This window comes from Alligator sinensis, unplaced genomic scaffold (assembly GCF_000455745.1).
Source record: "Alligator sinensis unplaced genomic scaffold, ASM45574v1 scaffold1240_1, whole genome shotgun sequence".
NCBI lineage: Eukaryota > Metazoa > Chordata > Crocodylia > Alligatoridae > Alligator > Alligator sinensis.
Window position 1 is genome coordinate 81,275 of NW_005842245.1, and position 14,087 is coordinate 95,361.

Below are 14,087 nucleotides of genomic sequence, written 5' to 3' on the forward strand. Positions count from 1 at the left end.
ATAAGCCAGGCAGTGAAAATTAGGGGGGAAAAAACCATTCCTTTCGTTCTACATTATTCCAATTAATCACAGCCCAACACAGTGATGTTTTTCATCTGTTAGGCAGGAAACTATTTTTCTTCTTAGCATACAACTGCTGTAGAAAGTAACACGAGTCTTGCTTTTGGGTTACAAATCAGAATACCCAGTGACATTTTTGAGCCAAATTCATGTATCCCAGTAAAATAGGTAAAGAAAATATTAACAGATAAATCTGTAGCAAACTGGCATCATTTGGAACATATGTGAGTAAATATAGGCTCGAGCCATATAGCTACAATTGCAACTACTGTACTCAGAGTTGCACTCAGGTTTATCATGTAAGCCCAACTGTACTAATATCTGTAGAATATGAGGTCTTAGTCTGTCTGAAAATATACCTTTTGATAGGAAAATTAAATCAAGGCAAACTCTCACATTTGAAAATTCCTCTTTATTGTTGTTTATCCTTTATTCCAAAATAAAACTGGTTATGAAATCCCAAATCTTTAATTCTACCCAGTTTTGACAATCATTTGAAGACCTCTGGACTGAGACCTTACCTTCATTCAAAAGTAATACAGTTAAATGCTGCACTTCTGGTTGCTGAAAGATTCCTATATTACTGAAACAATATTCATTACTGGTAAGAGAAAACATAGCAGGAAAAAAAACAAACCCTGTGTTGTCCTTTATTAAGAAAACCTTACCTTCTAAAATATGTCTTATATCTTTTTTAAAGGATTTATTCCTCCAAATAAGCCATGATTAGCTACAATGTAAGGTATCTTATGTATAATAATACCTTCCAGAAAACAACAGGTTCTGAATTTTGTAAATCTGTGTTTTGTAAAGTGCAAAGATGAGAGAGACAGACTTTCCCTCTTAAATAAAAAAACAAACTCAAGTGCCATAAAAAATTATGAATCCAGTTACGTCATATTAACGCCTTTTTTTCTTGGCTTTACACTTTTTGTATTTTTGGTCATGTTCTCTTAGGTTTTTTCTGTCATTTTCAGTGCTGCTGTCACTATCACTAGTTTGCTGCTCTCTTTTTCTTTTATGTGGGCTTTCATTAACTTGGTACAGTTCACAGTCACTTGATTGTGGAGGGACCCACTCAAAAGAGCTCTGCCCAGCTTTGAAGTCCTCAGCAGGAGTCAGATATGGTGAAACGGGCAACTCTGAGGATGGTGGAGGTGTCATCTGATAGTAAGGATGTTGATACCCCATTGGATTGCATGCAGCATACTGTTGTGCTAAAAAATGGCTCATCTAGAAAAACAGAAACTTAGTTATTAATACAATATTTTAGACTAAGTTCTGACAAGGAATTGCTGTATGTTTGACAGCATCTCTATTTAAATTGTTACTGTGTTACAGCTTTAAAATCTGCGGTACTTTCCCATTTTCAAATATCTATACAATATTAATATTATGCCATGGTGGGATATTTTAATAATATCTTCAGTCAGGGCTGGATTAACCCGTTAGTGGGCCCTAGGCAAACAAACTCATGGGTCCTGGGCCGGTTGAGATCCCTCTCCCTACCCCGATGCTACCGCCGGTAAGGAGCAGGGCTTGGAGCCACTGCTAGAAAGGCAGCAGCAAGGCTGAAGGAAGGGAGGGGAAGGGAAGGGGGACAAACAGAGCAATTTGCGCTGCCGCCGCAGAGGGAAGGACCCAGCAGCTCAGAGCCCTAGGCATGTGCCTACTTTGCCTATGTGTTAATCCAGTCCTGCCTTTAGTATCTTCATATCTTCATCAAATTAGGCAAGAAAGTTCAATCAAAGCATCAGGTTCTATCCAGGTGAGCAAGAAAACAGGCTCAGAGACACTACGGCAATATAAGTAACTAATATAATAATATAATCACTAATACCTTGTGGGAGCAGGGAAAGGATATGACATAGGTAGGTTGGATGATGCAACCTTTGCTCCTCAAGATATATTCAATGTGATTCCAAACTAAAGGCAGCTGTACATTACAAAGTTTTGCCAACTGTATTTATCTTGATCAGATGTGTGAACAGGAGCAACATAATTATGCCACCCACAGGCCGTTACTGCACACATGGATACACTAGCAAAATCACACTTTTGCTGATATAAACTGATTATATTGAAAAAGCTACAGTAACAAAATGTTCCTTGTATAAGCCTAGCTTTCCTAAAGGTAACATCAACGTACATCTAGAAAAGTTATGGCAGTTAAACTGATGTAGCTATGCCTTTCCCTTGGTTATGATTCCTCTACCTCATCTGGACAAGCCTGTATAATTTAGGATATTCCTTGGTTTGGGAGATCCACTGCTCTTATGGTAGCAGACTGACAGCATAAAATGGCCATAGAAATTGACCCAAATGGTAAAAGTTGTCAGCCTAAAATCTATACTCAGGTCCATGGACGACTGGTGCCTCCCAAGTCTGGGGGGGCACCAGTGGGGCACAACCAGAGGGGTGGTCCCCCAGCAGCTGGTTGCCAAGTGCACCGGCAGCACAGCAGCGGCATAAGTGATGGCACTTCTGCGTGAGCCAATTGCGGGGGGAAGGGCACAAGCGCTCTCTGTGCCCCCCTACCAGCCAGAGCACTCACTGTCAGCAGGGGCACAAGTGCTGTCAGGGGGGTACATACCCCCCCGCCCCCCCCGGAGCCTATGCTCAGGCTTTTTCATAAATACTGGGCAACCTCAATGTCAGACACACAGCTTTACAGCAGTGGTTCCCAAACTCTGACAGATTGCATACCACCAATTTAAAACTGTACAACCTTAAGTACCACCAGGTAGGGTGTGTGGGGGGGGGGTGTATGGTAGGGTGTGGCTGTGTAGGGGGGGAGCATAGGGTATGTTGAGGGGTTGTGTATATGTGTGAGGTTGCGGGGGCAGGGTGTGGGTGTGTGGGGGTGGGGACTCAGGATGCCCAGCCAGCGCTGTACATTGCAGCAAGAGACATATCCTCTGCTGGGCAGTCTGTACTGCTGGTCCACCCCGTTCTCACTGGGCATGGGAGGGAAGCCCCACGCACTGGAGCCAGCTTCTTTCCGCACCCTGCAAGGGAAGGCTCCTGGGGCTTCCCTCCTACCCTGCACAGCCCTGGCAGGGAAAGCAGCTGGCTCTAGCATGCAGGGCTTCCCTCCCATGCCTGGTGAATGCAAGTGCATGTGCAGCATGTACATGCTGCACATGCACATGGGGAGCACTGGTGATACAGATGGTCCAGCAGAAGCTGTGCTCCTCACTGCGATGTGCAGCGCTGGCTGGAGCTGTGCCCCACCAAGTGCCTGTGCCAGGCATGAGTGCCCTGAGCACCCCCCTCTCCGCTGCTGCCACGTACTGCTGACACGTTGTCTACATACATGGTACGTGTATCACAGATTGGGAACCGCTGTTTTAGAGCATGATTCAAATCCTGGCTTGGAAACCAGGAACTGAAATTCAAATCATGTTTCTAATGTAATCTGCTGTGATTTTCATTTTCCCTGATAAGCTGAAAAAGTGAAAGAACTTTCTATTAATAGTGACCAGAAAAAAAGGATATTCAGAAAAGACAGCACCTGAATTGTTGCCTTTCATTTCACATGTAAGTCATTTTTCTTGCATTAAAGGAATGGCAGTAGAACAGATTTGTAACCTTTAAACCAAACTTACCATCTTCTGAAAGACTGAATAATCCTGAGGTAAATTATTGCTCATTGGAAAAGGAGTAACAGGAAATGGGGGACTGCCATAAGACTCTTGATTTCTATGAAAACAAACATAAAGATGTGACTTCTGCCAAGACTGCTTATTTTTGAGGAATCTATAACTGGGTGAATAAAATGTTAAAAGTTGAACAAACTTCTGTTGTAAGAGCTATTGTTTCAATGAAAGAAATTAGACCAGGGGACTAGAGACTACTTGATCCCAAAGCCCATTGAAGTTCACAGATTCTAAAGACCTTTGGATCAGGCCTGGGACTGTCTTATTTCCCTAAAATTTCTTCCACAGTTTTAAACAAAAACACTGAAGACTTTGGTAGAGTTGTCAGAGGTAAGTGCTGTTATGGTAATTTAGAATTATGTGTTCTTATATTTAGGACTTCTATTTGTACATGAACAAGCAAAAACCACCAACCAACCAACCACAAAAAGCCCTAACACCTCACTGAGAGTTTAAAAACTGATTCCCTTTATGACAGTCTTTTCCTAAAAATTCCCACTCTAAATGTCACTCATGTGAACACAACTTCAAGATTTTGCCACATCTCAGTTCTTCGGGAAAAAGAGATACATAAAATTTGTGCTACAGTCAATTTGTGAACAACATAATATTCATTTTAAACACCAGAATATTAAGAGTCAGTAATAGGAACCAGGCCTAATGAGTCAGCAAGGAGGGAGTCAAACACATTACAATTTTTACTTTTGAGGCATCTACAGACTGATCTCATGTTCTAATATTGTTTGCAACTCTTAAAAGCAAACATGCTTCACTCCAACAGATTCCCCATCTACAATATACTAGAAACAGTAAAGGTCTGGCAGAAAGAGTTTCATATATCTTGAAACTAGTTACAGCAATAAATTATATGCTTGGGTTCAAAACCAATGCCACATGAACATTGTGTCAAAAACTGAAATCTTAGTATTCTAGGTATCTTTGGTACTTTAAAAGTAAGTGATTTCAGATTCCTCCTTTCTTCCCCCACAGATTGACTTAAGCTAGTATGCCAATTAAGTTTTAAATTACATTTTCTTTAACATTATGCAATGACTATTTCAAAGATCTTTTTTGTTACCTATATGTTGGTGAATGTATGTCAACACAGTTCTCAAAGCCTTGGATAGGGCTGTTTATCTCTGGTGAGTAGGAACTCCCTGTAGAGAAAATAAAAATGCAATATTTGTTTTGTTTCCTCTTATGACATGAAGTAAGAGCTAAAAATCAGTCAGTTGTGAGTCCCATCATAGATGATGAAAGCAGTTAAAAGATTAGCCATAGAATGGTATTTTACAGACCATAAACATTACAAAGTATGGTTCTGCTGCATGGAAATAATTCTGACACTCTTGTAACTTCGTTTCATTATTTGCATAAGTGTAATTGAAAGCAGAATCTATAACACTTACAAAATGAATTTTCTCTGTTCATTGCTAAGATTTTTAAAAGTGCTTATGAGAGTTTGAAACTTACATCCCATTTTCAAAAGAGACTTCTGCACTCATGGACCCATTTTTTAAAGACACTTAGGCTGTGGCCAGATATGCATGGATGTTTGGTTCCCTGGGAACAAGTAGTGGTGGTGCACCTTGTGCTGCCACTAGTTATCTCCAGGAAATGCCTGTGCCACATGCCCTCAAGTTACCTGGTGTGGGGTAGGGGAGGTTGGGGTCAGCACTGGCCTGGCCCCAGCAGCCTTACCTGGGATTCTGCAGGCCTCTAGGGGCTGCAGCAGCGCTGGCAGTACAGTGCAGCTCTGGCGGGCCAGGCTCTGGTTTTAGGCAGTGCACACTGCCACTGCGTGCTCCGGTCTGCTTTTTTTACCCCTGTGTATCCACGCTGCTCTCTTGTATTGTGGAGAACAACTGAATGTGCAGACATGTCTGTGGCACCAGATTCTGCACAGCCACACTCGTCTGGACACGGGCTTAGGTGTCTAACTCCTTTTGATTTCAACAGAGATTTTAGGACCAGAGAAGATGAAATTTCATTCATGGCCTATCAGACTATCACTTTTGAAAATTTCACCTCATGCCAAATGCACTGTTTAGATTTAGTAGCTCATACATTGGATATAATGACTCTAATCAATGTCAGTAATATATTAGGATTGTAATTGCATAGTGGTTTGTTACTAAGAGCATGCTGGCCAATTATTCTGTGTTCAAAGGGAACAGGAAACACTGTGCTTAAACTGCAAGGGAAATTTCAGTCAGATAGTATAACCCTCAGACTCTGAGAATGGCTAAACACTGCAACAGAATATCTAGTAAGGATGTGGAACTGCAGTCATTTTTAAGTTCAGCTCAGTCAAACATTTGTCTGGAATTGTTTAGACTTGGGAGAGCCTACCTTTCAGTATGGGTTTGAAGATGACCTTTAAGATCCCTTCCACATTCATTTTTCTATTATTAGAATTTATATGCATGCAGTCTACTTTTAATTATCCTTCTCTTTCTACTTAGGGTTCCAATTATTCTTGCCTTCATTGTTTGTAAACACCATCATAACGTCTTGAGCATTAGAACAGGGAAAGCTAGTTAGAGACATCTATTTGCCAAATATATATTTTCTCTTTTTATGCCCTTTCTGGAGTAAATAAATATTTTGTTTAATGTACGTACAGTCAAGTCCATTACAGCTTTCAGTTTAGTTTATTTATAATACTAAAGAACTGTGCTGTTAACATGCCATTTGTAGATGGTTTAACTTTATAAAACATTTTTTTAAAAACCACAAAATAAAATATAAGTCTAACTTAACTATATTCTTCCAACTATGTACTTGATTGAATGCTTGCTTTTATTTTACTAATGGTCATTACTTCCCCCCCCAGTATAAAATGTGTATAAAATGTGTACAAAAACGTGCAAAATGTCTCAATATAAAACTTGGTGTACAAACAACTAGTAAAATAGTCCACTGTATGCACTCATAGTCAAGTTGAGTTCATTCATACTTCTCCGAATTCAGGTTGACACCTAGATGTTCACTGCTGCAATGAGAATTTGTTGCTATGTTGTTCTCAATGTATTCTCTAAGATCTTTTATCAGTTACATTCTGAATCCTCCCATCTTCCTTATTTCACTAAGAACACAAATATTTGCTCCTTTACTATATGGCTAGAGATAGGCATCACCAAATAAAGCTGATCGGCTGTGTCGGGATGTGCGCACAGAATCTTTGGGATGTGTCTCTGTAAGTGGGGAAACTCCAGGTTTCCCTGCTTACAGAAACATGTCCTGAGACTGTACCAGAGTGAGCTAGACACTCTGGTGCAGTCCTGGGAATAGGGCTGCCAGTTAGCTGATTCGTGGTCCCAACCCTGGGACTGCACTGGAGTGTGGTTGAATGCTCAGAGAATCCCAAACATGGGAACCTATGCAAGCACCACCATGGCTTTTTGAGCCTGATCCTGGGGCGCACAGGATCGATCCCCTAAAGACCTGGGAGTGCCTTTCTGGGGCAGTTGATGGACATGGGTAACTCCAGCTGATTGTGCTCTCCCTTCACAAACCTAACAGATATCTGCCTCAATTAAGTAGCACTAATTGGTACCATCTATATTGCGGCCACAAATTGTGGGCATTTATGGTGCTACAAATGCTATGGATGCCTGTTTGCTTGGCCTTTGTAACCATAATTTTTATGGTGACCGAAAGGCGATATCTGTTTCCACCCTTTGAATATAGAAACACTATTTCTTCCTAAGAAAATATGGTAGATTGTAACACCCACAAGGGGAGTAAATATTGGCAAGTTACACAGCCACTAAAGTCATTTTATAAAGACAGAGAAAAGTCACATTAAAGGACAACTAAGTTGTTAATTACTAAAATTATTAAACTTACCGAATCGATACTGTACTTTAATTGGTCTTCCATATAAACGGATTCCATTCAGCAAAGCTATAGCATAAGGCACTGATTCTGTGTGCTTAAAGCAGACAAATCCAAATGATTTTGGTTTTCCTTCTTTGTCCTTACAAATGGTCACTTTGGTTAATGGTCCAGCCTGCAAGAAACTTATATTATTTTTTTCATAAATCCTTAATAGAAAATCAATTTTTATTCAGCTTGGAATTTTTATTTCACATTGATGAGTATTTTACCATCGCTTGATTTAACATACCTAAGACTCTACACAATTTAACAATGCATCTTGTTCTTTATTGGCATCACCCATCCAGTTCAAGTCCCAGGCTTTTGGCAAGTGAATGTTAGCTGTGCACATTTTAAATGGTAACAAAGCACATTTTACATATATGCACCTAGCATCTTTTTGATAACCTCACATATTTATTTACTTTTTTAAATTATAAACTTGTCATGACAGGGACTATTCTGTGCATATGCAACAGACAGCCAAATCCTGATGAAGGCCTTTGGGTGCTTCCAGCACAATTCAAAATATGAGTAACACCAACTCTGCACAAGTGACCTGTTCCTTTCTAGTCTGTCATCTATGCTACTTGCCACTGAAATTCAGATAACAAGAAGTATCATTAGATTTTTTTTTAAAGCCAAACAAAACTAATAGTAAAATAGGTGGATCCGTTCCTATCTGTGATGGAATTAACATGAAAAACTGTTGGTTCTCTATAAAGCACTGCCGATTCCTCCTCATAAATATGTAACCAAAAATTAGTGGACACTGCCAGGTGATTAGACTGTATTACTGCTTATGAAAAACATTGGGTCCATATATCTCCATTGGGAAGGGATCCATCTCTGTGCCATTTGTACTGCTTCAGTATTGGGGTAGATTTGTAGCAGAACCAAATTAAAAGTGGTTCCACTTACAGAAATCTTGACTCCATTTTTGGAAAATTAGTAATTTTCGTTATACTGTATCCAAGACCATAGGTGAAGCAAGGCAAAACTGAATAAGCCAAAAGAGCGTGCTATTTTTTTCGTTGTCACTACATAATGAAGACCAAGAAAAGCTGTCCTGTGCAGGAGGTCTCCAGAGAGATGATCTTGCCTCTTCAAATATCTTGAAATATTTGGTTTTAAAAAGAAAGAAAATTTCTGTTGCAAATCATGTGCACTCTTTTCACCCAAAATATAAACGTGCCATTTTTTCCTGAGTTGTTTGACTCTTCAAGGCAATATTTTTCTTGCTAATCTGCAAGCGTCCTAAAAGTAACAGGCATCCGTCTGCTGCTTCATTTTGACTAGCGAAGATAACCTGGTTATTCAAGGTCTCTGTGTATGTAAATAAAAAAATAATAATTTGATGCTGAACCAAGTTCACCATTTAAAAAAGTTAAAAATAAACAACCCCATTTTTATTTTCTCCTTGTTTGGTAGGAAAAATACTATGGTACAGAAGGACTGTATGGGACTTGGAACTTGCTTTGGACTCTCAGGTACAAGAATATAGAATTCTAGTCAGCAGAAAAGAATTGAAGACAGCCTTGAAGTGAGAAGGATATCCTACACAACAAGAATAAGAGAAGAGAAGGCATGTCTGGATGAAGATAGAATAAGTATGGAGAAAAAGGATATATCACTTTGGAATCCTAAGGACAGGAATGATGGGGGCTAAAGTGATGAGATGAACACAGACTGAATCAGATCAAGATTCATAAAAGACTGAATTTTGGAAGCATCGTCCTTTTTTTTTTCTTTGGGGAGAGCACATTCATTTTCATTGTCATAGAACACAAAGTTCACAACTTTTATAGGGAATGACATAATTATTTATAATATCAGATAACAGAATGGTTTATACTTCTGGAAACTTGTAAACCTGACTTGACTTCTCTGTATAGGCCAACAAAAGTTGAAGACAAAAAAAAAAAAACTTTATTAGTCCACGTAAAAAGGCTATAATCCAATGACTGCTGATGTCATGTCTGGGAAACAAGGAAGTGTGGGACCAGTAACCAATGGGAATCAAAATTGGTGTACCAGAAGCTAGGCCTAATAGATGAATAAAATAAAGTTGAGATATTGGATTTATTCATCACCCGTTTTTGGTGTCCAAAATGTGGCATCACCGCAGCCACATGAACTGCTTGCTGGGACTCTGGGATCCATGTGACACTGAGAGGCCTTCACTGCCCTGATTCTGCAATATATCCTCACCAGGCATTCAGGGAAAAGGGAGAAATGACATCACCACCTTCCCTTCATTGGCTTTGGTTAAATCTTGAATCCTACCTAAAATATGGGCCTTGCCAAACAGGATATTTAGCATGTTTTATTTAGACCATAATAAGCATTATCATGCTGTACTAAAAGCTAGTATGTGTGTTGTGCAGGTGCACAGTAATCTGATCTTTAAGGCTAGGGACATACATTACACATAAATCGGTTTAACTGGTCAAAAACTCATTTAAACCTGTAACAGAACAGATGTTCAGTGCACATAAACCAGTTTGAAAATGGCTGAAACCAGTTTGAGATAAAGCTGGTTGAATGTAGTATCAGACTTAACTGATTTGGCTCAAGCCAGTTTATGCAATGTCTGTCCCAGACCCCTTGCTGGTTTAAGTTAAACCAGACTCCCCCAGCATGGTCTCTGGGCTGGGCAGGGCTCTCTGCTCCACAGCAGAGCTGGCCCCTCCCCTCTGCTCCCTGGCTGCAGCTTGGCAGAGATTGCAGGTGTCTGTCTGGCTTCCCTCTGCTGCCCCCCTCACCTCCCCAACCCCCTGCCTTACACAGACACCTCTCAGCATTAGCTAACAGACCACATGCTGGCTATGGTTTGTGCTGTGGCAGACAGGAGGAAGGCAGAATGGACAGGTAGCTGGTAATGTCCCTCTGTTGTTTTCTTAATGAGGTGATAAACAATGTGTTATCAATTCCCTACTGGGCTGAGTGGGAGGGAGGAGAGGGTCCCCTCCCTAATCAGAACATCCTGCCAGGGCCTGGCCACTCCCCCCTCAGTTCAGCACTGGAAGGGAAGGGAAGGCTACTCTAGCACCCCCTGGCTTCTAGCCTGACCCACTGCAGGCATGTGCCTGCATTTCTGGGATGTCTGTACAGTTACAAACTTATTTTAGCCTAGCCAGTTTAGACTAACCTGCAAAGATTGAATCAATTCAGGCTCAGGCTTTTTGAATGTCTGTTCCTAGCCTAATTGTAGAGTGCAACACGGTGCAGGACCCCAGCAAGACTGGTGTGGTGCTGGGGCCAGGAGAACAATCTGCTGATTGTTGGTCACAGCCCCAGCCCCACACCAGAGCTGATTGTCAGTCCCAGCTCTGGCGCTGCACTGGAGCTGTGCTGGTATTATTTCTGCAAAGCAGCCAGACAATAACTGTGATCATATATTACTTAATATATGATCTGGAGGTACTCCTCCCTGAAAAGGTCCCAACTTTGCCACGATACAATTACATTTACTGCTTGAACACAGCAGTATTTTAAGCATCAAAAAGCAGATGCTTGTATTTTAAGTGCAGTTAACATGTCCTAAGTGTAATGTGAGACAATTCCATATATATCTTTCACTAGTGCTGTTATTCTCATTCTATTGCATCTGTTATGTTGCTCACCTTATTGCTTCTTTCTTCCCTCTCACCATCTATTTTTGTCTTCAACTTAGTAACAGTCTTGCTAAGATAACCAAAACTGAATCTTTTTTCAATTCTGCTACTGTGACCAAAAAAAGGCAGTTAAAAGCAAGGTCTAAAACAGCTAAATGCTGCTGTTTTTCAGATCTCCAGGCACATCTACACATGCACTTTAATGCACAGTAATCTATTTGACTGCACATTAAAGCGCACGTAAAAATAAAAGTAGCATTATGCTAATGTTCAGTAAGATTCTACTGCGCATTGAGTCATTAGAAAAGTGCAAATGCACTACTGCATGTTAGCACAACCTAATGCACATAAATGCATGTGTAGGCACACCCTTTGAGTGGTTGACAGGCTGTGTGTTATATTTGTCTTTGTCTAGCAGCAAGGCTGCAAATAAAACTCGGCAAAGTGCCTATATATTCTATTATTGCTGCTTCTCCCTCTCCTCCCCTTTTATGTCTATATCAAGGGAGCAGGACTAGACGCTAACAAAAGCCTCAGAAATAAGAGCTCTAGGATAACCAAATCTGCCCCCTCCCTCCCCGCTCCCCTCCCTCCAGGACCATCTTTAATACCCTTTGAGACTGTCTAACAACGTGGGGTTTTTTTATAAAGAATGTCTGCAGCTAAAGGATAAACGAGTGAATATTTTCTTTTTTAATTGAAAGCTTTAATGCTTAACATTTTTTCAGTGTTTCCAGTAAGTTTTCCCCTTTTCTAATAAAAGTTTAACCCATAAATGGTAACTGTTGTCTTGGGAATAAAGTTGAAGTCGCCACGTATATCACTCTGATCTTCATTTCACTAATTTTTGTACGCTGATTGTGACGTGAATCTCTGTCTCTCTGAACCTATTATTTCAAAATGAATATAGAGTAGTGAAAAGAGAAAAAGAAAGTAGGAGATGAGCCTGGAAAAGGAAAATGAAAGAGACAATTTCATTCACCAGCATCTCTGGAAAAAGCTAATTCAAAGATCAAGCAATGAGAGGAGCCATGACAAAGGATTCAGCTTCTTGGTATACAAGAAAGAGCAATACTCATCTGTAATGTTTTCTTCCATAATTAGCCTCTCTTTATCATGAGTGAAAAGGTACCCTCATGCCGGTGAATTTATAATTTACCTCCTTCACCAATAGCAGAGATAACCACCACCCACCCAGCTCAACATTTAAAATGCCAGGAGCACTGAATGCATTCACAATAGACAAGCAAGGAAAGAAGCTGCTTAAGACACTCACTGGCAAGGCAGGCAGCCATTTAAATCTGTCTGTGCTTCATTAAGGCTTATTCCTTGTTACTCCACAGCCTTGCCTCTACAGCAGCCTCAAAACTGATAGCACCTAGTCTATTTCAGAGTTATGAGCAAAGTGGTTGTCCCAGCTTAGAAATTACCTCTTGGGAAGTTTTCTGACTGGCCAAATGAACCCACTTGACTTTATTTAAAGGAACATTTTAAACTATGCAGTTATCAGCATGACCCAAATATAAGTACCATCTCCTTTCCAGTGCTTTGAAGTTGGGAGTTGAGACCAAAGAGTCACCAAGGTCTCATGGGCAACCTAAGGATTAATGAGGCTCCAATGCTGTTGTAGCAGTAATGGTCCAGGAAGTAGGAGAGGCAATGATTTTGCGGAGGTGATCAACAGCAGAAGTGGGAGAGATGTTAGACAAGCTTCTGGGCACAAAAAAAAGCCCTGAAGATGAACACCCTTGGGGTGCAGCTCCCAGCTGTAACTGGAGTGCTTTGCAAAAATCACTCTGAGTTACAAGTTACCCCAGACCAAACAGAAGTTCACTGTTGGTTGCGGGGGAGAGCAGGGAATCTAGCAATGGGCAGCTCTCTGCCAATACTGCCTGTTCTCAGAATGGGAGGGGGGAAAGACAGTGGAAGACACTGAGTCTTGGGGCTCCCCAGCTGGTGCTGAAGGGTAAGGTGGGTGAATTGCAGTCCCCTTACCTGGGAGGAAGCTCCATTATACCCAGCCAAACCTCCAGGGGGGCTGAACTACCTCAGCTCCCTTTCCCTTCTCCCATTCTGAAAACAGGAACAGGCTGGGAGCTCATAGGCACAAGTCACAGAAGATGCTGCATTTTGAAACATCTTTATCTCATGCCTCATGCAATGAGGGTTCAGACTTTCACGTGATCCTCCACTTTCAAAGCTGCATGCAGCCGTGCACTTGTATTTGGTCACAGCTATAGACTGCATTCTATGGCTAGACTGGGCAAAAACTGTCATTTCTGCCTGCGCACTTCATGCCTGACAGCTCGTCTTCTCTCCCAGTTATGCAGCCAGCCCAACAAAACCCGATTGCTGGAACAATCCTTGCCCACGGGGTAGCATCACCGGCTCTCTCAATCTCAGTGGGACGCCTGCCAGCGCTGGCCTTCTGCTCCATGCCCACGGCTCCTGGGACCCACGAGGATCACGGCTGCAACTTTCCAGGAAGGAGGGACCCTCAGCGCTCACAGGGAAGAGACCACAACTCCGGGCACCTGAAGATTTATTCCTGGTCTCATGCAGGTGGTAAGAAACCAGGGCGAGGGCTGTTGGTAGGAAACAGGACAGCAAGGGGGCACCCAGGAGTCCAGAGGGGCTCACACCACATGTCTCTACCCTACAGGCCAGGAAGCCAAGAGGCACAGCCCCTGCTCCATGCAGAACCCAGCCACTGGAGCCACCCCTAGACCTGGCCCAGCCCCCCCTTTCACACCATTAACTAATCCTTTGTGAAGCCCCCTCAGAACCCTGCTCTACCCCGACTTATAACCCTGTGCCGGCATAGTCCCGCCTCCTGTCTTGGCCCCACCCCCTTTAGATCCCCGCGCGG

At 41.7% G+C, this 14,087-nt stretch overlaps 1 protein-coding gene across 3 annotated transcripts; it reads right to left on the bottom strand.

The window, feature by feature from the left end:
• Positions 1–472: 472 nt before the first annotated feature.
• Positions 473–14,079, bottom strand: RBM11 (RNA binding motif protein 11). Of its 3 annotated transcripts, XM_025208702.1 has the most exons (6): positions 12,495–14,079; positions 8,797–8,927; positions 7,572–7,734; positions 4,798–4,876; positions 3,669–3,762; positions 473–1,293 (listed from the first exon to the last, which is right to left on the bottom strand). In XM_025208702.1, the coding sequence occupies exons 1-6, from the start codon at positions 12,511–12,513 to the stop codon at positions 961–963; spliced, it is 819 nt and encodes a 272-aa protein (XP_025064487.1). In that variant the 5' UTR covers positions 12,514–14,079; the 3' UTR covers positions 473–960. The 3 variants fall into 3 exon arrangements, with proteins under 3 accessions (XP_025064487.1, XP_025064488.1, XP_025064489.1); XM_025208703.1 differs by lacking the exon at positions 8,797–8,927 and having other exon boundaries at positions 13,587–14,079; XM_025208704.1 differs by lacking the exons at positions 8,797–8,927; positions 12,495–14,079 and adding an exon at positions 9,695–10,112.
• Positions 14,080–14,087: the final 8 nt, after the last annotated feature.

Coding starts and splice junctions, on each gene's coding strand:
- RBM11 (XM_025208702.1), bottom strand. Junction 7,735..8,796: donor AAACAACTCAGGAAAAAATG/GCACGTTTATAT, acceptor AGTTTCTTGCAG/GCTGGACCATTAACCAAAGT. Junction 4,877..7,571: donor TAAAGTACAGTATCGATTCG/GTAAGTTTAATA, acceptor TTTTCTCTACAG/GGAGTTCCTACTCACCAGAG.